The sequence below is a fragment of the Notamacropus eugenii genome, chromosome 5 (genome assembly GCF_028372415.1).
Source record: "Notamacropus eugenii isolate mMacEug1 chromosome 5, mMacEug1.pri_v2, whole genome shotgun sequence".
Taxonomy (NCBI): domain Eukaryota; kingdom Metazoa; phylum Chordata; class Mammalia; order Diprotodontia; family Macropodidae; genus Notamacropus; species Notamacropus eugenii.
Genome location: NC_092876.1, coordinates 346,356,196 through 346,380,178, shown reverse-complemented (window position 1 = coordinate 346,380,178; position 23,983 = coordinate 346,356,196). Strand labels below are relative to the sequence as shown.

At 39.7% G+C, this 23,983-nt stretch overlaps 1 protein-coding gene across 2 annotated transcripts in view; it reads left to right on the top strand.

Moving 5' to 3' along the window:
* CFAP91 (cilia and flagella associated protein 91) overlaps positions 1–23,983 on the top strand; it is an 82,502-nt gene that overhangs the window by 33,525 nt on the left and 24,994 nt on the right. For both annotated transcript variants that reach the window (XM_072613912.1, XM_072613913.1), the window contains 2 exons: positions 4,506–4,687; positions 7,875–8,052. In XM_072613912.1, coding sequence (XP_072470013.1) covers positions 4,506–4,687; positions 7,875–8,052 — 360 coding nt within the window. The remainder of the gene's footprint in view (positions 1–4,505; positions 4,688–7,874; positions 8,053–23,983) is intronic.

Below are 23,983 nucleotides of genomic sequence, written 5' to 3'. Positions count from 1 at the left end.
ATTCCTGTATCTTTGCCAAGAAAACCTCAAATGGGGGTCATGAAGAGTCAGAAACAGCTGAAACAACTTAACATCACAATTATGTTCTTATCTTCTTTATCCTTAGTAGCATCTTCAGTTCTGTGTAGATGGACACTGTACTTCAGTGCTTAGATAGTTCAAAACTCTCCAATCTTGTTTGTGTAGCACACTGCACCAGTATACATTGCAGGCCCTTTTTATGTCAATAGGTTTATTGCCAAGGGTTGTTATGATCAGAAAGCATCATTCCCCCATGGTCAACCTAGTAAGGAACCTCTCTAACCTCAGTCAGTCTGGTCCTTGACAGTGGACATATAGGCCCATCACTGGATTGTTCTTGGGACCCCTCTAGCTTGATAACACCTGCCAAGTTTTGTGCACTGCTTGCATAGCCTTCAAGAATCCAGCATCACCTTCTATCATGATGGGATATTTGCATGGAGTATTAGTGGTGAATATGGATAATATATAAATAGAAAAAAAACATCTTGAAGTGTGGATGTGTCAGTGCCTGGGCCCTGTCCTGATCACCCTTCCTCTAGAAGCATAGATATGGATGGCAGCTGTTCAATTCAACAATGTTCCTGTGATGTGACAGCACCATGCTAAGTCTTGGGGGATGCAAAGACAAGAATTAAAAGAGTTTCTGCCCTCAAGGAACTTATATTCTACATGGAAGGAACACTACATACATAGTTAAGTAAATACAGAATATATGCAGAATAAAAACAAAATAATGTGAGTAGCACTGCTATGTGGGGAAACCAGGAAGAGTTCAGTCTTGGAGGATGACATTTGACTTGAGTCTTGAAGGCAAATGAGGAATTCCATGAGGTAGAGGTGAGAAGAAAGAACGTTCTAGGTACGGTGGATAACCCACGCAAAAGCAAAAGGAGATGGAGGGTGGGGTATGAGGAAAAGTAAATGAGCCAGTTTGTCTGCAGGGCAAAGGAGGAGTCACAGAGTAAATCTGGAAAAAATAGATTAGATTCATCTCTTCAAGGGCTTAATTGCTAAACACAGGTGCTTGCATTTTATCTTTGAGATGAAAGAGAATATTGGAAGCTTCTTGTGGAAGAGGATGATGTGGCCAAACCTGAGCTTTAGAAAGATTACTTTGGCAGCCAAGTGGAGGACTGATTGATTGGAGAGGGGTGAGACTGGAGACGGGGAGACCAGTTAGGAGAAGGGTCAGTGTGGCAATTAATTAGATATAGGGAGTAACAGATAGGAAAGCACCAAAGATGACTTTGAGGATGTAGGGCCTGCCCTTGATAGAAGCAGGGAAATTACAAAGAGTGCTGAGTAGGGGAGAGAAAATGAGTCCTTTTTTTGGACGTGTTGAGTTTGAAATGCCTGTGGGATATAGAGGTAGAGCTGCCCAGCAGGCAGTTGATAATGAAGGATCAAGAGATGAGACCTGGATTTATACACTGAAGAAGGATACACAGAGCAAATGGGTTAGTTGAAATGCAAAGCTTTCATATTCAGGTGGAATGAACTTAGTTCAGGTGATAAATACACAGATACAAATGAAACTTATGTGTTATGATGAAAAAAGATGAATTAAACCCTCAAATAGAACCATAGCATTTGTTAGCTTCTGAAGGCGGTCCTTATCTTTTATGAATTTGTGGAAGTTACTGGGACTGGGGGAGCAAAGCTAGAAAATAATGGGCAGAGCAAACCATGAACATTTTTATTACCAAGTTTGTGGAAAATTAACAGACAGGCAAAGGCTGGATCAGAGAAGGGAGTGGCAGTGGCGGCAGCAGCAGCAGCAGCAGGAGCAGGGCATTGAGATATAGCAGAGACCAAGCCGAGCAAGGGGCCAGATGAGCAGAACAGCACAAAAGTCTTGCCATTTTTAGACCTCCCACCTCTTTTATGTGCTGCACTGACCCATAGTCCAGCCGTGTCAGCTTACAGAACTCACTTGGCCAGTAGTCATGAGATGAGGAAGGAAAGGGAAGAACTTGGAAGAAACCTGACAGCTACTGAACCAGTCTGTTATCTAGCTTCCCCTAATTCTCCCTTCTCCAAAACCCACCAGAATGAGAAAATGGAACAACTTAGTAGTTAAGGTAAGTAAGCAAGAAGGTGGTCAAGAAAGGAAGAGGGTTTGTCATTTTGTTAATAGAAATTACATCAAAGCAACAATATCATTTGGTATCCACTAAATCTTTTGGAATATAATTGATGAGTTATAGATCAGGAATCTGGACTTGAGGGATTCATGAAGTCCTCCTTTGCATGTTTGATTAGATTTATCACAAATATGTGTTATCATATGACATGGTAATGATTCTAGATGGAAAAATAGAAAGCCACTCTTTTGATTCCTGTTGATACTTTGACAGTATAATGAATGTCCTATGTGCTTATCTCTAATAGCACATACAAACATAAATATGTGTACATATATGTAAAGTTATCTGTCTCATCCTTATATACAGGATGGCTTAAGACTGCACTAAGACTTATTTGGGCTATCCATTCTGTGACACCTGCCATTCACTTTAGATAGCCATGGTTTATATTCTATAATGAGACCAGTATTCCACTACCTAGAGGAAGAAATAGGTTTCTATAAAAGGAAGAATCTATCCTCCTTTCTCTTTCCTTGAACTGGGTATGGTGGGGGTGGGGGGAATTCAGCTAAATTTGGGGCTATGACCATAGAAGGGAAGGTAAGAAGTTGGAGGGAATATAGCTTGAGAAGTTATACTGTATTTTGAGGTTTTCCTGTGGCACCCAGAATCCACATTTTATATTGACTATATTTGTAATGGCTTCCCTTCAGCTTCCTTATCTCCCCACCTGCTGCCTTCATCGTGCTACTCAATTTAGTATGTGGGGAAATGACTTTTTTCAGTTGTCATGCAGATGTGGAGATAGCAGGTAAATTATTTTTTCCCACTTTATTAATCAATTTACTTTTAGTTTTCAACATTCACTTCCATAAGTTTTAAATTTTCTTCCCCTTCTTCCCCAAGATGGAATGCAGTCTGATATAGGCTTTACGTATGCATTCCTATTAAACACATTTTTACATTAGTCATGTTGCATAGAAGAATTATGAGGAATGGGAAAAACTATGAGAAAGAAAATAAAGCAAAAAGGAAAATAGTCTGCTTCACTCCACATTCAGACTCCATAGTTCTTTCTCTGGATGTAGATGACATTTTCCATCATGAGACCTTTGGAGATGTTTTAGGTCCTTGCATTACAGAGAAGGGCTTAGTCTATCAAAGTCAGTCCTCACACACTGTGGCGGTTACTGTGTACAAAGTTCTCCTGGTTCTGCTCACTTCACTCAGCATCAGTTCATATAAATCTTTCCAGGCCTCTCTGAAGTCTTCCTGTTCATCATTTCTCATAGCACGATAGTATTGCATTACATTCATATACCACAACTTGTTCAGCCATTCCCCAATAGATGGGCATCCCCTCAATTTCCAGTTCTTGGCCACCACAAAAAGAGCTGTTATGAATATTTTTACATGTGAATCCTTTTCCCATGTTTATGATCTCTTTGGTATATAGCCCTAGAAGTGGTATTGCTGGGTCAAAAGGTATGCACATTTTTATAGCCCTTTGAACATAGTTCCAAATTGCTCTCCAGAATGGTTGGATCAGCTCACAGCTCCACCAACAATGAATTAGTGCTCCAACTTTCTCACATCTCCAACATTTATCATCTTCCTGTTTTGTCATGTTAGCCAATCTGATAAGTGTGATGTGGTACCTCAGAGTTGTTTGGATTTGCATCTCTCTAATCAATAGTGATTTAGAGCATTTTTTCATATGACTATATAAATGGCTTTAATTTCTTCCTCTGAAAACTGCCTGTTCATTTCCTTGGACCATTTATCAACTGGGCAATGACTTGTATTCTTGCAAATTTGACTCAGTTCTCTATATATTTTAGAAATGAGGCATTTATCAGAGATACTAGTTGTAAAAATTCTTTCCCAGTTTTTTGCTTCCCTCCTAATCTCAGTTGCATTGGTTTTGTTTGTAAAGAAACTTTTCGATTTAATGTAATCAAAATTGTCCATTTTGCATTTCATAATGTTCTCCATTCCTTGCTTGGTCATAAATTCCTTGATTCTCCATAAAATATTCCTTGCTCCCCTAATTTGTTTATAGTATCAGCCTTTATACCTAAATTATGTACCCATTTGGAGTTTATTTTGGTATACTGTCTCAGACTTTGGTCCATGCCCAGTTTCTAGCAGGGGAATTCTTCAGGAGCAGTTGGGCAGAACTCTAGTCATACTGAAGAATCTGAAAGAGAAAGAGAGAAGGTTTTCTTCCTACCAGGGTGGCTGAGCACATTTATTACTAGATGTCTCTTTGAGTTGAAGGGTGAATATATTCTTAGAGTTTGATTCTTAACTCCTATTCATATTTGGATTGTTGGGTATTCTAAATGATGTTAACATGATTTAATTTTTTCTTCTTTCTTTTTCACCTTTCAGGCAGGATATGTACAGTTATGTTTCAGTCACTAAAAAGCAGCCCAAAATTGCTTTGGTGCATACTCAAGGCACCCAGACAGATTATCGAGATAGTGAAACTCAAACAGATCCCTATTCACCAGAATACGTAGTATGCCAGGATACCATCCCTGAGATCTTGACTCTGGCTACTCTCACTTGGGGTAAGTTGGCCAATGGGTTAATAACTGGAAGTGACTACTGCCGTTACAGATAATTGTGTGTTCAGATGTAGTGAACAAGGTCCTGGCAATGATCCTTGTGCGGCCCATTGTCCTTTTTCCACTATAGATTCTTAAAGCCTGCCTTTAGTTATATTACAGCTGCTATTTGGAGAATCTTATTCTGTACAACTTCTTTTAAAATTAATTCTCTCATAGGACTTTGTTCAAAGATTGCTGCCTTGCTCATGAATGCTTGTTCATCTGTCATTATTGTTTCTTGGCCATCAAAATTAATTTTCACAAATATTCTTTGGTCATTTTGGTCATTCTCTCCCACATACTCATTCCCTCTCTAAACCACCCTCTCTTTCTCATTTAGGTTTTTCTGATCCAGACACTTAGTGTCTCCTGTTAACCAGTCCACATAACCTCTATGAATCAACTTTTTTGAGTGTATATTCATATGTGCATACTAAATCAATTTTCGGCAAGCCTTTACTGAGCACCTGCTGTGTTCCAGGAACTATGCAAAGCACTGCAAAAAGGCAAAAAAAAAAAAAACCCCAAACACAATAATTCCTGTTCTCAGGGAGCTCAGTTACATGAAAGACAACATGTAAACAACTTTTGTACAAACAAGATATATGAGATAAATTTTAGATAATCAAAAGAGGGAAGGCACTAGTATTAAGAGGAATCTGGAAAGGCTTCTTGCAGAAGGTAGAATTTTTAACTGGAAGCTTAGGGAAGTCAGGAGGCAAAGATGAGGAGGGAGAGAATTCTAGGCATGAAGAACAGCCAGCAAAAATGCCTAGAGTCACAAGATAGAGTGTCTTCCACAGAAAAGCAAGAGGCCAGTGTTACTTTTGATTGAATTTTGAGTGCAGAGTATGTGAGAGTAACTCAGACTTAAGAAGGCTAGAAAGGTAAGAGAGAGCCAAGTTAGGAAGGACTTTAAATACCAAACATAGGGTTTTATATTTGATCCTGGAGGTAATAGGGAGCCATTGTGGTTTATTGAACAGGAGGGAGTAGTGACTTAGTAAGACCTTTACTTTAGGAAGATTAGTTTTACAGTTAAGTGGAAGAAGGACTGATGTGAGAAGGAATTTTTTAAGAGACAAAAAAAGAGAAAGAATAGAAAAAAATCTGTAAAATAGATCAGTATATTGAAAAAGTCTGACAATATATTCAGTGTTCTAGACACTGAATGGAGCCCCCATGTCTGCAGAGGAATGGCGAAGATACCTTCTGATGTCTCTCCTGGGAAGCAATGCTTGTTCTTTGTCATTGTCCAACGTTCATTTTCGATTGTTCTGTAGTACTTGTTCTTTCATTTACGTTGTTGAATTTGTATGGTTTTCTTGGTTTTCTGCATCATTTCATGTAAGTCTTTCCATGTTTCTCTATATTCATCATATTCATTATTTCTCATAGCAAGTAATTCTATTACATTCATGTACCACAATTAGCTTTTAGTTGTTTTTCAGCTTATCGGCATCTATTTTATTTCTAGTTCTTTGCTGCCCCTCAAAGAGGCTGCTATAAATCCTTTGACATATATGGAACAATAACATTTCTAATGTTAACATTTTTAAATAAAATTTGATATATTTTTCTAAACATTCTACCGAAAAATTTTTTTTTAAATGGACCATTTTTTAAAGAATTTGAACTGGTGTTTTTGCTGGAATGGCAGTATCTAGTCTTATTTTAATTATATATCAGTTCAGTAATGAGGTGCCTTTGATATTTGGAAGGGGCTAAGGGAGGATGCCAGATTTACCTAAAGATATAGAGAATGAGACCTTAGTGGGAATGGCTTGGATTTGGATTAGATGAAGAGACTGAATGGTTCCCAACCTGAAAAGTGTGGACAGCCTGAGCTGTTTGTTTTTGATGGTAAGTTGGAGGATACAGGTAGGAAATGAGAAAGTTTCGGGTGGAGGGAGGGGTAGTGTCTGTTTTCAAGAGCTTTGAAAAGACGTCTATGATTTTATCTGCTCTCTTCCTTTTCCTGCCATTCCTTCCATTTTTTTTTCTTACAGCGAATTAGTTGTGTTAGAATAACCTATCTTGTGGCATCTGTTGCTGAGAGCAGATTTGCATAGTGGCAAGGGGCAGCCTTTTGAGAGAATGGACAGAACTTGGACAGAGTGGAGAGTGGGGAAGAAAGAGGCCTCGTTGCATTTTCACGAGTGGGGAGTGGCAGGAACAGCCTAGCTGCGAAGAACCTAGAGGAGCTTGGGAGCCCCACATTTGTGGGGATGTTAACCTCAGGGTATAAGTACATTTTTGTTTTTTTCAGCATCATCAGCATCTCTTAATGTAGTAAACAGGCAGAGAGAGAGCAATAATCAAGGTGTGGGTAAGGGCAGCAGTGTTAGAAGATTAAAAACCTGGTTTTATAGGTAATTGATATGGTGGTTCATATGATAATTAACAGCATTTTGAAGGTGCTTCAGGAAGTTTGTTAAGCTTGTAAATCTCAGATAATTACACTAAGTGACAGTGCCCTGTCATTTACAGATGCCACCAACTCTACTTAAGAGTTTTAGGGGGATCAGGGACCTGAGAGATCTAACACCATCATTTTACAGAGAAGGAAAGCAGTTTTCAGAGATGTAAATGGCTTGCCCAAAGCCACCTAAGCACTGGGTAGGGGCAGAGCTGGGGCTAGAATCTGTGTCTCCTGACACCTAGTTCACTGTTCTTTCCACTTTTCAAAGATATCGCAAACACTATTTACCCCAAATCACTAATACATTTTGAGAAAAAAAATGCTAAAATGTATTTACGTTCTGACAAGAAATAGCCACCTGTAATGCCATTGCTTGGAAACCTGCAACATCCTATTTAAATGATGCTGTCTAATCCACCTGCCCCCACCTCCCCATTTTCCCCCAAATGCATTGTAACTACTGGGATTGGATTCTGTATCTGTATTGTCAGATGGCGGTCATTGTAGCTCATGCTTTTTTAAAAAAATGTTTTTTTCTTTTCTAACAAGGAAGGATTCAGTCTTAACAAAGGAGAATTAGGAGGGAATATACTAAAGAGTGTAATGGGACCACAAAGAAGAAACTGGAGAAAACTGGAGAAAAGAGGACTGAGCCTTTGCTCCCTTTCTGGAATTTGCTTCTGCTGCGGGCTTTTGTAAAGTTATTATTATTGTTTTCTCCTAAAGGTCGGGGACTTCCAGCTGGACTAGCTGAGGTCGAGATGATTGAACGTGCCAGAGAGAAACGTGCTTGGGAAGCCACTCTTCCACCTCTGAGTAATGACGAACTATTTAATAAACGGAGGAAAATGATGAATGACATGGAAAGGAAGGAATGGGCCTTTAGAGAACGTGAAATTGAAAAGTAAGTACTTGATCATCAGTACTATTATTCCTTCACTAATACATACTGTATGTGTTACCACAGTAGTTTTTGGTATTTTTACACATCAAAGTGTATCCAGTTTATATTTACCTCTCAACATACAGGGAAATATTAATCAGTTCATTTGTGAAATACTTAAGTATACGGAGATCTAGTTAGTAGCTCCAAAAACTACATCATTAACTGTCCCAAGAGAGATGATAAGGTCGGATGATTCAGGCAACTTTACCCTAACTAGCAGGAAGGAATAAGGCTCCCATGACTCCAGTCTAGGCTGTGTTTTAGCTGAGTATATACAGCTGCTTGGCCATGCCCATTATGACCACATTTCCAATGGCCTTTTCTCAGTCCTTATCCTTCTGGACCTCTCTGTAGCCTCTGGCCCTGTTATCACGCTTTTCTTCTTGATGCCTTCTTCTCTCCAGGTTTTTGGACACCGTTCTCTCTTCATCCTCCTTGCACCTCTTGCAGTCTCCTTCACTGCATCTACATTCATTTGTGCCTGCTAAATCTGAGTGTACCAAAGGCTCTATCTTAGGCCCACCCTGGCCTGACTGATTAATAGCAAAAGTAGGATTTCTAGGTGCTTTAAGAAATGAATAATGGAATGGAGCCTGGAACATTGCCCAGTTTACTTCAGCTCTTCCAAGTTTGATTTCCATGTTGTGGGTTCCTCCTCTACCAATGCATAAAACTCCTTTTTACATTAGCAACATTTAGTTGCTGTGGCCAAAATATCCACCATCCTGCCTTGAATCTAGTGGTAACCTTTTTTGAACTTAGATAGGCATATGGTTGTCAGCTAATATATTGTTTGTGCCCAAAGCTTTTCTGGGAACTAGGCCTTGCAGAACTCAGGCTCTGTTGGTACGACCTTTGACCAGTCACAGTTACCCCCACCCATACAGGGAAGCATCAGAGGAGGACTTCAGTGAAGCTTTGTTTAAGTAATGAGAAGTAAAAAACATATTAGCATCCATTTTCTGGATCCCCTTGGCAGAGGTAGGTGTTGGGTTACCTATTTTGAGCCACTTTCCATTGAACTGGTCCATAAGGCTATTAGAGTAAATATGATAAAAAGTAATAGGTAGTCCACAAGTACTTTTCCTTTAATAGATTTAACTCTTCTCAGTCACATGGATGGAAGGACCAGTAAGATTAGACATGACAATTCTTACCCAGTAGCAACATTGCTGAATATTTCTGATGGTGAACAAGCATGACTTTGCCATCACTTTGTGTTGACTTCCCATGTGGTTGGATGAGCAGATCTCAATTCCTGATTCATATTAATATTCTAGTAAGTATGGGGTGGCTAGGTGGTGCAGTGGATAGAGTGCGAGGAAGACCTGTGTGACCCTGGGCAAGTCACTTAACCCTGTTTGCCTGAATTTCCTTATCTATAAATGAGCTGGAAAAGGAAATGACGAAACACTCCGGTATCTTTGCCAAGAAAACCCCAAATGGGGTTCTTCGCCAGATTTTTTCCTGACTCCCCAAATCCTATCATCATTCATTGATCTGCCAGAGACTTTCTTGGAAATGGGACTTACCATGGTGACTCAACCTCCACAAAGCTCTTTTGGTTTTTCTCTGGCAGAGTCCCTCAACCGAGCTTAGAAGTACAGAATCCCAACCAGGGATATAGCAGGATTTTAGAAGATATTTTCTAATCCTGAGTTAGATAGTTGTCTGAGACTTTGAACTTGATTTGGACACAGAGAGTTAAAAGGATATAATTAATTACTGCCTGGTGACTCTCTTGCCTGGTTTTTGTTGGCTATCTGGCTAGCTGTAGTGACTTGGCTCTAGCTCCTCTCCACTAAAAGTACTCAGGCCACCCTTGTTAAGAAGCAACTTTCCAGCCCTTGTACCAAAGTTAATGGGAGAAGAAAGCTTTGAGGAGCTAAAGTTCAGGAGATGGTATTAGAAAGCAGTTCAGTGATAACAAATACCCAAGCATATACAACACAGCACCTGTCAGAGAGCAGACATAGGATGCTCAGTACAAATATCTGATGCCCAGAAGAGATTATGGACCACACGCAGACCCACACGGTGATATCGCCAGAGGACTGCAGGGTAGTTCTGTAGGGAGCATCAGAGGTATTAGTGGGTCTTATGACCACATGTGATCCTGACGTGTGCTCTTTAGCAATGTGCCCTGGCCCCATGGGTTCCTGGCATGTGCTCTTTCAGGCACATTCCCTCCCTATTTTCCTTCCACAGTATTCTTTGGTCATGTATATTCTCTTTGTTTACACACTTTCCTGTGGTTTGTGGAAGAACACAGACTATATGTGGAGATCTTTTCACCTTACTTTTCAGTACTGAGTAAAGCAAGAATGCTCCTTCTTCCCACAATTACTTGATGTAGTTCCAAAAATGTTAGTCTTAGCAGTACAGCAAGAGAGGAACAATAAAGACATATTTGCTATACTGTTTATCTAAATGTCTTTTGCTTTCGACTAATGCATCCCCTAGTTGTTAAAAGCTGATACATCAGTAGGGGCTCATTTGACCCATAGAGTGTGTCAAACAAATGGGTCTTTAAGTTTTTCTTGGAGGCTCTCTGAGAGGGAGTGCTACATTCAAAATGTTTCTCAAATTTATTCCTTTCCCTCTATTCCTACAGCCTGATGGATTCAAATACAGGCCCTAATCACCTCACATTTCACACTTCGTCTCTACAAATTGAATTTCTTTCTATCTAAACCTATCCTGCTACCAGACTAATCTTCTTAAAAATACTCTGCAGTTTTCACATTATCTTTCCCATGCTTAAAGACCTATGGGGCTTCTGCATTGTGTTACAGGTCAAGTCTAAACTTCATGATCTACTTCCACTCTGCCCAAGTAGCCTTTGTTTCTTGTTACTCTCTCTTCCAGTCAGGCCAGTCTCTTTGATGTCCCTTAGATGCCATCCATGTTCGTTTTCTCCTCCTTTCCTCATACTATACCCCTTGCTTAAAATGTTCTCTTCAGTCCTCCTGGTCTATCAAAAATCTAATGCCCTAGGAGTAGCTAGGTGACACAGTGAACAGAGCACCAAACTTGGAGTCAGGAGGACCTGAGTTCAAATCCAGCCTCAGACACTTGACACTTACCAGCTATGTGACCTTAGGTAAGTCCAATTGCCTTGCCTTACCCACTCAGAAAAAAATCTAAAGTCTCATCTCCTTCATGGACTCTTAAATCGTCCCATCTCTGAACTCCTCTATAGCACCTTTAACCAAGTGACACTTTAGACCTCTGCTATTCTCTTGTGTTCCCTAATTGTTTCGTGTGTCTTATGTTCCCAACTAGATTACAAATGATTTGATAGGACCTAGATTTAGGACTAGAAGAGATCTTGGAGATCTAGCTGAGCCAGAATCCAACTCCCTAATTTTGAAAATGAGGGAACTGACATTGGCACTAGTTAAGTCCCTTGAGCAAGGTAGCAGAGGTCATGCATGCAGAGCTGAAATTTAAAACTAGGCCCTCCGGCTCCAAATGCAGAAATTTTTTCACCAGAAACCTTTTTTCTCTTGATACAAGCTACCATATATACTTACTAGATATCAGCTATACTGAAACTTTTAAGTTCATATGTGTTTTGGGCCCATCTAGAAAAGTATTTTGCTTGAGTAAATGTGCTCATTCTGTGGTATTAGTGCTATGCAATCAACAATCATTTGTTTTTTGAGCACCTATTCTGTCCTGGGTCCTGTGTTAAGCACTGAGGATACAAAGAAGAGAGTGAAACAGTCTGGCCTCGAGGGGCTTATGCTTTCTACTCTCTTAGAGCAGTCATGTAAATATGTAGGTAAGTGCAGTATGTGTCTGTGTGGGCAGCTAGCTAGGTGGCGAAGTGGTTAGAACACTCGGCCTGAAGTCACCAAGACTCATCTTCCTTAGTTCAAATACAGTCTCAGACACTTATTAGCTGTGTGACTCTGGGCAAGTCACTTAACCCTGTTTGCCTCCATTTCCTCCTCTATAAAATGAGCTGGAGAAGGAAATGGCAAACCACTCCAGTATCTCTGCCAAGAAAACCCCAAATGGGGTCACAAAGAGTCAGACATGACTGAAATAACTGAACGTGTGTATGTGTGTGTGTGTGTGTGTGTGTGTGTGTGTGTGTGTGTGTGTATGTGTGCATAGTAACTTTTGGCGAGGGAGTGGGAACTAGCTGGAGGGATTAGGAAAGTCTTCAGTTGTAGGTGATGACCCTTATTCTTGACGGAAGCATGTGGTTCCAAGGGGTAGTGCTAATGCAGGAGGACATTCTGGGGCTAGAGGAAAGCCAAGGACAAGGACAAGGCATGGAGACAGGAAGTGTGGTATAGATCTATTTTTAAAGAGACTGATGCAGATATGTGGATATGGACTTATTCATTCATGAGAGTGTGTAGAAAGGTCACTTCAAGTGCAAAGAACAGGAAACATTAGTCCAGATGGATAAACATTCACACAAGCCCTTACTGCCATCATTCTCACTGTCAAAGGAGGAAACAGGAAGATGTCCTCTGTTAAGGCATGCAGCTCATCACTTTTTATATCCATTTAGCCAAGTCTTTGCTTTTTTTTTTTCAACTAGACTTTGATTTCATTTGTAGAGGAAACTTCTGGTGAGGAAGCCCCATCTAACAATGCATATTTACAACTTCTTTGTCACTTTGATTGTCTTAACAAGTTTCCTGCGGGGGAGGAGGCCAGGTGGGCAGGGAGAGGGCACTGAAAGGCCAAGTGGTCTGCCCAGTGTCACACAGCAGGATATGTCAGAAGTTGTGCTGAATCCAAGTCTTCCTTGCTGCACACAGCTTCTCAGCCAAGTCTACTTCAAATAAAATACTTTGGGGCAGATAGGGTATTAGTCTTCTGAATTATGCTTTAAAAATCTCTGGATATGTCATCTCTCCTTCATGTAGTCCTTAGAGTAGGGTCTTTTAACTTGGGATCCATGAACTTGTTTTTTTAAAAACAATCCGATAACTATTTCAATTCAATTCTTTTTCCTTTGTAATCCTTTGTATTTTATTTTCTGCATTTAAAAACATCATTCTGAGGAGCCCTTTAGGTTCCAGTACACTGCCAGAGGGTTCTGTGACACACCCAAGTTAAGAACTCCTAACTTAGAGCAATTTTTGTCTCTTTGGAATAGGTAGTGCAAAATTAGAAATATTTGGATCTCAGAAATGAAATGGCTAAAGCAACAGAAATGAAACAGGCAAATAGATTTTGTTCATCTAAGGCCTGTGATGTTCTCAAGAAATATTTGTCCATGGCATGTCAGGAAACTAAAACAGATGAAACTTTTGAGCACAGATTTTGACCTAAAACAAATAAAATGAGAAGATAATATTTGTCAGCTATAAGGTTTCTGAATAGCGGAGATAGTATCCATTGCCTTTTGATATGGATAGGGTATTATAAAATAAGTAACATAAAGAAAGCCTAGTGGATGCTATGCGGAGACAGTATGGTACAGGGGACAGCACTGTAGGCAGCTCTTTGCTGCACTGTGGCAAATAACACTTGGGACTTAGGAAGTAGTGAGGAAACCTTCGATGTCTCCCATAGATTTAAACCACTTAGTAGCATTTCAGGAAACTGTGCTGACTGACCTGGCTATCAGATACAGAATTAGGCAAGACCACCCACAAAGAGTTTCTCATCATTTGGACAAGAAGTCAACCAGATTTAGGTGCAAATAATGCCTTTACATATGCTACTATCCAACAATGAACGTTCTCAAAAATGGGTAGGGTTCCACCTAGTAAACTTTACCGCTAGCTAAAAATCATGCTACAGCTTACTTAACCTGAAAGGATTTTGAGAAGATTCCATGTCAGCTTTTTCGGTTTACTGCCTAGGAGCCCACAAAGTTATTTTCCATTTTGTTCCTGTTACTCTGAATGGCAGCTTTGCAGCCCAGAATGTTTAGTTCTCTCTTCAAGGGTAGAAGAGAATTTAAGTGATAGTGATTTTGGCAGCATCTGAAGTGCTACCTGTTTTAGCCCTACCAGATGAGCAGATCCATATTTAGGCTTAAATTACAAGGTGCTAGAAGTGATTACAGGAGAACAATGTGCAGGGACAAGATGTGCTAGGAAGGAATTCCAACCAGGTGCAAATCAGCAACCTCCTGGTCCATCCCTGCCAGCCTTGAAGAAGTTACATCCGGAAGAGCCAGTCCCAGGTCCCATCTTTCTACACTTTGTATGTATGTAAGTATGCTGTAGGCCCCACAGACATCAAGCAAATTGATTGAGTGGGTAAATGGGCAGGACAGGGTTCTTACCCAAAGCTATTCAAAAGGGCTTCCTTCAGGGGAGAAATTCTCACACCCCTTAGTTTCCATATTATAGAAGAACACAGCCAAGCCTTTGAATTTCTAGGATCTCCATCACTATTTACTATTATTTTTATTATTTGCATTCACATTTTTTAATTATTATTTGTGTAAGCATTTATCATCTATCCCTCCTAATGCAACACACCTCACACCACTGAACAATTTGTTTAAAACCCTCAAAACAAATAGGTGTAGTTTAGCAAAACAGTTGGTATATTGACTAGGTTCGAGAATCCATGTCTCTTTCTAGATTTTAAGTCCACTATCTCTTTGGCAAGAGGTAGGTATATTGTTTTAAGATGAAATACTACTAGGTTGGCCTTTCCCCAGGCTATCTGCAGGGGGTAGGAGCTAAAGGAAGGTGATCCGGAGAAACAAACTTAAACAGATATTTTACATTTTCTTCTATTCATTCTTTAGATTCTGTTTGACTGATTCTTGGTGTCTCATAGAGTCATTAGCTTCTACTTGCCCGATTTTAATTTTTATCAAATTGTTTTCTTCAGTTAATTTTTGCATCTCCTTTTCCATCTGTCCAATTATTCCTTTTAAGGAGTTATTTTCTCCAGTTAGTTTTTGTACTTCCTTTTCCATTTGTCCAATTTTCCCAGTTAGGTTTTGTGCTTCTTTTTCCATTTGTCCAATTTTCCCAGTTAGGTTTTGTGCTTCTTTTTCCATTTGTCCAATATTCCTTTTTAAGGAGCTATTCCCTTCAGTGAATTCTTTTTTCATATTTTTAACATCAATTGGCCAGTTTTTCTTCTATTTCTCTAATGTGGCTTTTAAAATCCTTCTTGACCTCTTCCAAAAATGCTCTTTGGGCTTGAGACCAGTTCATATTCCCTTCTGAAGTTTCAGATGGGAGTATAGTCTTAGTGTTGACCTCTCTGGTATTGATGTTTTGTCCCCATAGAAAGATTCTATGGTCTTTTCTTTTCTGGTTTGCTTCTTACTCATGATGATCACCCTTTTCCTGGATTTTAAAGTAGATCTGTGTTTCTGAGGCACAGGAAGCTCTGTCCCATGGTTCTTGTGCCTAGAACTTGAGGCTTTGTGTGTTGTAGACTCTGGTTCTTTCAGCTAGAGGTTAAAATGCTGCAGCTTACCTAGTGCTGAGCTGGCTGGTGTGAGAAAGCAGAGGCCAGGTGAAGTCTTTCTGAGTTTCTGGGGAGTTACCCTGGAGCTAGCTGCATTAAGTGTGGAGGAGGGGTAGTCTGGCCACAGGAGGTCTCTTCTGATGAGCTAGAGCATAGGCAAGCTCAATGGTTGGTGAACCTGTCTTCACTACTGTCTTTCTGATTCCCCTGGGGTGCTAAGGTATGCCTAGGATCCTGGTATTGGTGGTTGCAGGTTCCATCCCCCTGGGGCTCAGGATCTCCTCTCAGTTTACTGAGGTGGGGCTGTCTGGGACAGCTCTAGTCCTGCACTGGTCCTCTTCAGCAACATCAAGAGGGACCCCCCTTTGCGATTTTCCTAGTCTCACAGGCTAAGAGACTGTTTACCCCTTTGGCTGACCACACTGTTCCAGAATTTTTCCTGGGGAAATATTTTATGGGTTTTTCAAGGACAACAAGGGGAGGGGTAGAGCCCCTGATCACTCCACCATCTTGGCTGCCAGAAGTTCAAGTAGGTGACTTACAGACATTTAATCTGCGGGCTGATAGTCTTAGGAGTAGCTGCTACAGTTACCTTGGGCTCCACTGCTCTCACTCTTTTGGTTCTGCTGGACTCCCATCCTGGGCTGATATGCCCAAGATTCCACAGTGCAGCTGCTGCCTCAGACCAACAGGGGCTTCCTGTTTTGCCCTGCCAGAGTGGGGACCATGCTGGTACAACCTCTGCCCTGTGCACTATGTGCTCCTCTATCCCCATGCAACAGATCCTGCCTGTCAACCTTCCAATCTGCCCTGGGCTGGAAATCTGCCACAGTCTGTCTCCTATTGGATTCTGCCCCTCCAAAATTCATTCAGATTCTCTTTTTAGAGGTACCTGAAGGAGTTTGTCTCAGAGTTTAGGTGAGTAGTTGCTCTCACTCCGTCATCTTGGCTCCCCCTCAACAAACTTAAACAGAAAAGTCATATGTAAAAGGTAGTTGGCTGTTTTATTTCTGGAGAGATGGGAAAGAGGCTGGAGCAGGATCCTCCAGTGAAATGTGCCTTCCATCTTGCTCATTATGGAGCCATAATGCTATATGCCAGGTATGCTGACAATTGTTGGAGTCACTGAAGTCAAGTTGTGGAAACATGTTTGGAAAAAGTGCTGATGTGATCAGGAACATAATTATTAATCTCAGGAAAAAAAGAAAACACCAGTCCAAAAATTTACAGATCTTTTCTTTGTCATTTCAACAATTACTGCTTAAAAAAAAATTCACTGGAAAAAGTAGGGACAGATAGATTTGTGCAAGTATTTGCCTGCATCTTGTGAATTTTGTTTTAAAAACAAACCTCAAAGCAGAAAACTATGAAGAGAATTGCAAGCTGCACATCACTTTCTGATGTTTCAGGAGTATGGTTAAATATTTCAGGCATTTATGTCTCCTAGTTCTAAGGAAAGGATTAAAAAGCTGGGAGCAGAAAGACTCCCATCTCGACTCTTCTAAGTTCATCCTCAGGCACTTCGTGTATGAAACAGCAAAGACAAGCTAAATGTTCATTCTGATGACATTAAGCTAACATGGACAATCCAAGGTGGCCGAAAAACATCTGAAGACGTCACTAGTCAAGTAGGAAAGAATATTTGTGCTTCTGAACAGCAGCTTGTGTGTCGTTAGGTAGCTGATTGGTACAGTGTAGAGCTGAGTCAGGAGGAACTGAGAGGTGCACTGAGAATTAGAAAGGCCTGAGTTCAAAAACTGCTTCGTCTGTATTAGATACTTGCCTGTATGACCCTAATCAAGTCACTTGCCTTTTCTCAGCCTCAGTTTTCTCCTATGTAAAATAATAATAGCTCAGTTGTATGGATAAGATGAAGTAAAATGTAAAGCAAACCTTGGAGTGCTCTCTTTCTCTATATTTTCCTTTCTATATAGTGCTTTATATGTCATGTGTGTGTTTATGTGAATGCTAGCTATTGTTGTTATCCCAAGTCAATGACACCTCCCAAGACACAGAGACTGCAAAAATGGACTCTCTCATAGCTCTAAGAAATGATGAGCAGGATACTTTCAGAAGAAACCTGGAATCAGTTTGTGATTCAGTGAATCAGTGCTGAGTAAAATAAGCAAAACCAGAAGAACATTGTACACAGTAACGACAATATTATATGACGATCAACCGTGAATGACTTGGCTATTCTCAACAGTACAATGATTTAAGACAATTTTGAAGAGCATGGTGAAAAATGCTGTCCACCTCCAGAGAAAAAACTGATGAGTTCTGAGTAGAGATAGAAGAATAATTTTTTAAACTTTATTTTTCTTGACTTTTATTTTGAACTGTGTTTTCTTACACAACACGACTAATATGGAAATACATTTTGCGCTATTGTACATGTGTAACTTGCCTTCTCAGTGAGGGGAGGGAAAATAGGAGGGAGAGAATTTGGAACTCAGAATTTGAAAAAATGTTAAAAATTGTTTTTACATGTAATTAGAAAAATATTTTTTAAAATTTAAAAAAAGAAACATTCCATGAACTGACAGGGCGAAACATTTATCACTATCATACATCTTCAGTTCTTGCTAGAGAAAGGACAACCTTTTGAGATTAGCTGTCAAAGAATGGTTTGCAACTTAGTAAGCATTATTAAGCATCTGTGAAGACTCATTTTTCAGGAGATAGAGTTATCAGGCAGAATTTACCAAGTTAATGTTATGTTTCATGTTTTAACTATTTTAACTGTATACTCCAACAGTGATAACAGCCACTGCATAATGCAGAAAAACCTTAGAAATTTTTATGAACAGAAGGAGAACTCAGGGATATCTCGATTTATATTCTGCTGCTGTCTGCAAGTTGCTCCTTTAATAAGCCATGCTGCAGAATTAGTGAGATAAACTTTGATGCTAAAATTCCCTATGACTGACAGCTTATTAGAATCAATATCTCAGCTGAAAATTTCAGTCATTATTGATTTCATCTCATATATTCAAGTGATGTATAATAAATTCTTGAAAAACTTCTAGTCATATAATAAACCCAGTGGTCAGAAGTTCCTTATCTGTCCTCTGTTACACACACCGCATGCACGTTGCCTTTGATTGCCACTTAGAATCTCCAGGACAGAAATCACAAAGGAACAGATAAGTTGAAATGGAGTGTAATGGAGTAACCATATTCTTCTGCTAAAGGTTAGGGAATGGACCTGTGATTTCATTAGCAGAGAGACCTGGCAAGTGAATACAGTTCTACAATACAGTTTAGCACCTTTTCTTTGTGACTCATGGTCTCAAAGTTGCCTAAAGCAGAGGTGTCAGACTCAGGGCTGGAAATATGTGGCCTGCAAAACTCCTGAATGCTAGCAAACCAGTTTAAAATGTGACTGAGAAATGTTTAACAAAACAAAAATTCAATACAACATAAATAGTCATTTGTAGTTTTCCAAGTCATTACGGAGCCCACAAGAAGGCATTCCTACATCCGCCATTTTGTCTCAGAGACATGACTTGAACTCTTATCTTCCTGACTCTGAGGTCAGCTTTCTATCTGCTATGCCACATTGCATCTCTTTAACAAATTGATGAAATCGCACCAATTAGCCGATAAACTAACAATCACTTTGGACTATTTCCTCCAGCTCTGATGCCTCTGGAGCATGGAGGCTATGATGAATCTTTAAAGACTGTGGCATGGGATCACAAGCCTGGCAGGTACTGCTCCACTGGAAAGTCTTAGATTTGATATGGTTAGCACCTGATTCTGTTTCTGTCTTCTGAGGATCAATCAGCATAGAAAGTTGGAAGAGATTTATTGCTAGTATGTTGGGCACAGGGTGATGATAAGGTGGGTAGGTAGGTGTAGTAGTAGCTCAGGAACCAGATAAATCTTAGACCAATTGTTATCTGCATTGGTGGAACGAGTATGTACCCCAAATAGTTTCAGGTATTGTTGTGATCATCAGTGAAATTACTTCTATACAAATGTACAGAAATGACAAGAATTAGGAAGTTTGAAATCTCAGAAGCAAGGCTAAGGCATTAATGCAGCTGGACCTCCCACTTAAGCAACCCAGGTCAGTACTGATGCAGTACTGATGTCATAAATGTTTTTTTTTATGATATAGTATGTACCTGATAATACTTCTTTTTCCCCCAAAGTTTTTTTTTTCAGGTCCATGTTCTCTCCCTTCTGTCTCCATACCTCCCTGCTCCCAACTACAATTGAGAAAGGAAGAAAAATAAAATCTGTGTTACTAACATTGTATAGTGAAAGCAAAACAAATTCCTACATGGTGTTGTTTAGTCATTCAGTTGTGTCCTACTGTACATGACTTCATAGACATTGTCCATGTGGTTTTCTTGGCAAAGATGCTAGAGTACTTTGCCATTTCCTTCTCCAATGTGTCTCCATTTTACAGATGAGAAACTGAGGCAAATAAGGGTTAAATGACTTGGCCGAGTTCACACAGCTAGCAAGTATCTGAAGTTGGATTTGAACTCAGATCTTTCTGATTCGAAGCTGAGTGCTCTATCCAGTGAACACCTTTGAGATAATTTCAGAGGAAAAGTACTAAGATGAAGGACTAGAAAAGGCTGTTTGAAGAAGGTGGAACTCTAACTGATATTTGAAGGAAGCCAAAGAGGTGGAGATAAGGAGGGAGAGTTCCAGGCACAGGGGATAGCCCATGGAGTCAGAATATGAAGTGTCTTGTTCAAGGAGAATATCAGGGAAGCCAAGAGACTTAATTAGCCATAATATAGAAAGAATAACTAGCAATGATGCCCCATTGATTCAGATAGCGGGCCACTCCCTTGTCTCCTTACAGAAGTATATTTTGCCAGCAGGGTGTATCAGGTAGAGTGAATAGCATGGGTGTGTAATATCTGTCTGAAGGGCACTGACTCCTTGTGGGCTAGCCTTTTACGTTGTACATAACCAACAAGCCACATCCGTAGTTCAAGCCAAGCTTCCTGGATCATTCAAGTCTCAAGGACAGATTCCCTGCCTTTTAAAGAAAAAAGTGGCCTAATGTATATGGCAGATACTTTTCTGGCAAAGGTAAAAGATAGCAGGCAAATAGCTAGCATGCTCCATAGCTACCCTTATGATGTTAACAGAAATTAAGGAAGACCTCCAGCTCATTACACAAGGACATGGACAAGAGTTAGTTAGTAAATGTGGTTGAATGGATTGTGGTCCCCATAGTTTGAATATCAGGTCACTGGATTCAGATGGCTCTGGAGGAGAAGTGAGGCTGGTGACTTGCACAGCCCTCCCTCACTCAAAACAAAGTCAAATGCAAGTCATGTCATCCATGGTCTTCTTCAGTAATGAAGGACAAACACACACACACACAAAAGGGCTATCCTTAAAATTACTGTGTAGGCCATGTTAAAAAAGTATAATATGTCAGTGTGCTCTCAAAGTCCATCTCTCTATCAGAGGGGTGAGTAAGATGTTTCATTATGAATCCTTTGGAATTGTGGTTGGTCATTGTGTTTATCAGAGTTCCTGAGTCTTTCAAAGTTATTTATCTTTCCAGTGTTGTTATATAAACTGTTTCCTGGTTCTACTCACTTCACTTTCTCTCAGTTTTCCAAGTCTTCCCATGTTTCTCTGAAACCACCCCCTTCATCATTTCTTTCAGTACAGTGGTATTCTATCATGCTCATAAACCATAATTGTCAACCATTCCCCAATTGATGGGGACTCCTTCATTTTCCAGTTCTTTACCACTACACAAAAGTGACTATAATTATTTTTGTACGCATGGATCTTTATCCTCTTTCTTTGGTCTTTTTGGGAGTGTAGATCTAGAAGTGGTATTTCTAGGTATTCACAGTTTAATGTCTTTTGGAGTATAGTTCCAGATTATTTTCCACAGTGGCTACACCAGTTAACAGTTATGCCAGCAATGCATTAATGTACTTATTTTCCTACAATCCTTCCAATATTTATTTTCCTTTTTTTGTCAGTTTTGCTAATCTGATGGGTATAAGATGGAACCTCAGGGTAGTTTTACTTTGCATTTCTTCAGTTAGTGATTTTTGAATATTTGTCCACATGACTGTTGATAGCTTGGGTTTCTACCTCTGAAAATCCATATCCTTTGACCACTTTATCCATTGGGGAATGGCTCGTATTATTATACATTTGAATTAGTTCCCTGTATCTTAGAAATGAAAGTTTTATCAATGAAACTTGCTGCAGAAATTTACCTCGATATTTCTTCCATTTACCAAAACCTTTTCTAATTTTAGCTTCATTGATTTTGTGTAAAAATTTTTTGATATGAAATAACCTGACAATTCTTAATATCACAGGCTTGAGAGATTTAAAGGATGCTTCATCAAAGAATCATAGAATTAGAATTGGAATGGACCTCAAAAGCCATCTTTCCAAAATCTTAGTAAGGTTGTATCATCCTGGAATGTGTTATGTTTTGGGAAAAGTTTACAGTTTTGCTTGAAATAATGCTTTGAACAAGATTGTTGCTAAACATGAGGCGTTGAGAACATAGCCTCAACACTTTCACAGTTTGGAGAGACAGATGCCTTATTACAAAAAGACATTGAAAATGCAGAGAGGCATCTGGTTAACGTGGAGACAAAGTTCCTACAAAATAAAACACTTGTGAAGTCAAGGGTTTATATGTGGTTTGACTGTTTTTTGCAGATCTGCCTCCAATTACATCTCTATTAGATGTTGCAGTCAGTGAGCCCTCCCTGCTATCAGAGAATCAATCTTATTTAGAGTTTTTTCCTTGTTGAATCTAAACCTGGGAAGAAGTGGAGGGTTTTACAATAAATAGCACACATTTTTTACCAAAAGAATAGAAAATCATTTAGCTGCAAAACATTTCAGCTGCAAAAAAGTTCTCAATGACCTGCTATTCTTTCTGCCAGCAATAAAAGCTATCTCAGAAGGCATTCTAAATGAATTTAAAATACCAAAATCAGAAAAATATGCATGTATCATTTAAATGTTTCTAATTGTGGCTAAATTTTTATTTGACCTAATTTTCCCTTATTCCTTCCCAGGAATTCATAGTAACATGTATGTTCCTCTCTCTTATCTTCATAACAATATTTTTAGCAGTGACATGGAAGAAAACCTGGTTGACATGCTTGTCATGTTTGCAGATGGTACAAAACTGAGAGGGGTGGCTGAGAGATAGATGTCAGAGACAGGATTTTAAAAGTTTTAATAGGCTGAAACTAGTCAGGTAAAATGTAATAAGTGAGCAGAAGTAGGAGATAGTTTGTATAATAACAACATTGGAAAGATAAATACCTTTGAAAAACTGAGGAACTCTGATTAACACAATGACCAACCACAATTCCAAATTCCAGCCTGTACTTGGGTTAAAAACAATCAACTGCACAAATACAGGATAGGGGAAGTGAGGCTAGACAACAATTCACATGAAAAAATTGAGGGGTTTTAGTGAGCTCAAAACACTATGACATGGCAATCTCCAAAGCTAACAAGGTCTGAGGCTGTGTATGTGCTAAGAAACAGAGGGAGAGAAAGAATGTCCCTGTAGGGGACAACTCTGGTCAGGACACATCTGGAATATTGTGTTCAGATCAGGACATTTTAGAAAGGGTATTGACAAGCTGGAGTGTATGATGACCTGGAACTGGAAACTGTTATGTAAGGATAATTTGAAGAAACTGGAGAAGCTTATCCTAGAGAAACGAAGGTGATTTTGTTGTTGAGTTGTTTCAGTTGGGTCTGACTCTCAGTGACCCCTTTTGGAGTTTTCTTGGCAAAGATACTGGAGTGGTTTGCCATTTCCTTTTCCAGCTCATTTTACAGATGAGGAAACCGAGGCAAGCCTGCTTAATCCTGGCCAAGTAGGAATGACATAACTGTCTTCAAGTACTTGAAGGGCTTCTTTATGGAACAGGGTTAGATGTGTTTTTCTTGGATCCCGAGGACTGAATTAGGGGCTTATAAAGACACAGATCTGGATCTGATGTTTAAACCTTTTTTCTAATTTTTCAGAAGTTGGTAGGTTCTTCTCATGAGAAATTTTCAAGTAGAGACCAGATAACTAGTTGTTTGGGATGACGACATTGAAGACAACTTTTCTTTCTAGGTGGAGGTTAGGCTAAATAACTTCTTTTGCTTAGTCGTTTTTCAGTCATGTCCGGCCCTTCATGACCCCGTGTGGGAATTCCTGAGCAAAGATATTGGAGTGGTTTGCCATTTCCTTAGGAGCTAGTTGCAGAGACATTCTTAGGTAAGTGTACGCTCAGGCTCAAGTTTTTCGAATTGAATTTCCTGGCCCAAGGCCTTCAGGAGATAGTCTCATTGTCTGAAACGTCGCTGAAGTTTGTGGTAAGCATTTCCTTTTTGTTGTTTAGTCATTTCAGTAGAGGTCAGCTCTTCGTGACCCTTTTGGGTGTTTTCTTGGCAAGACTGGAGTGGTTTGCTATTCCTTCTCCAGTTCATTTTATAGTTG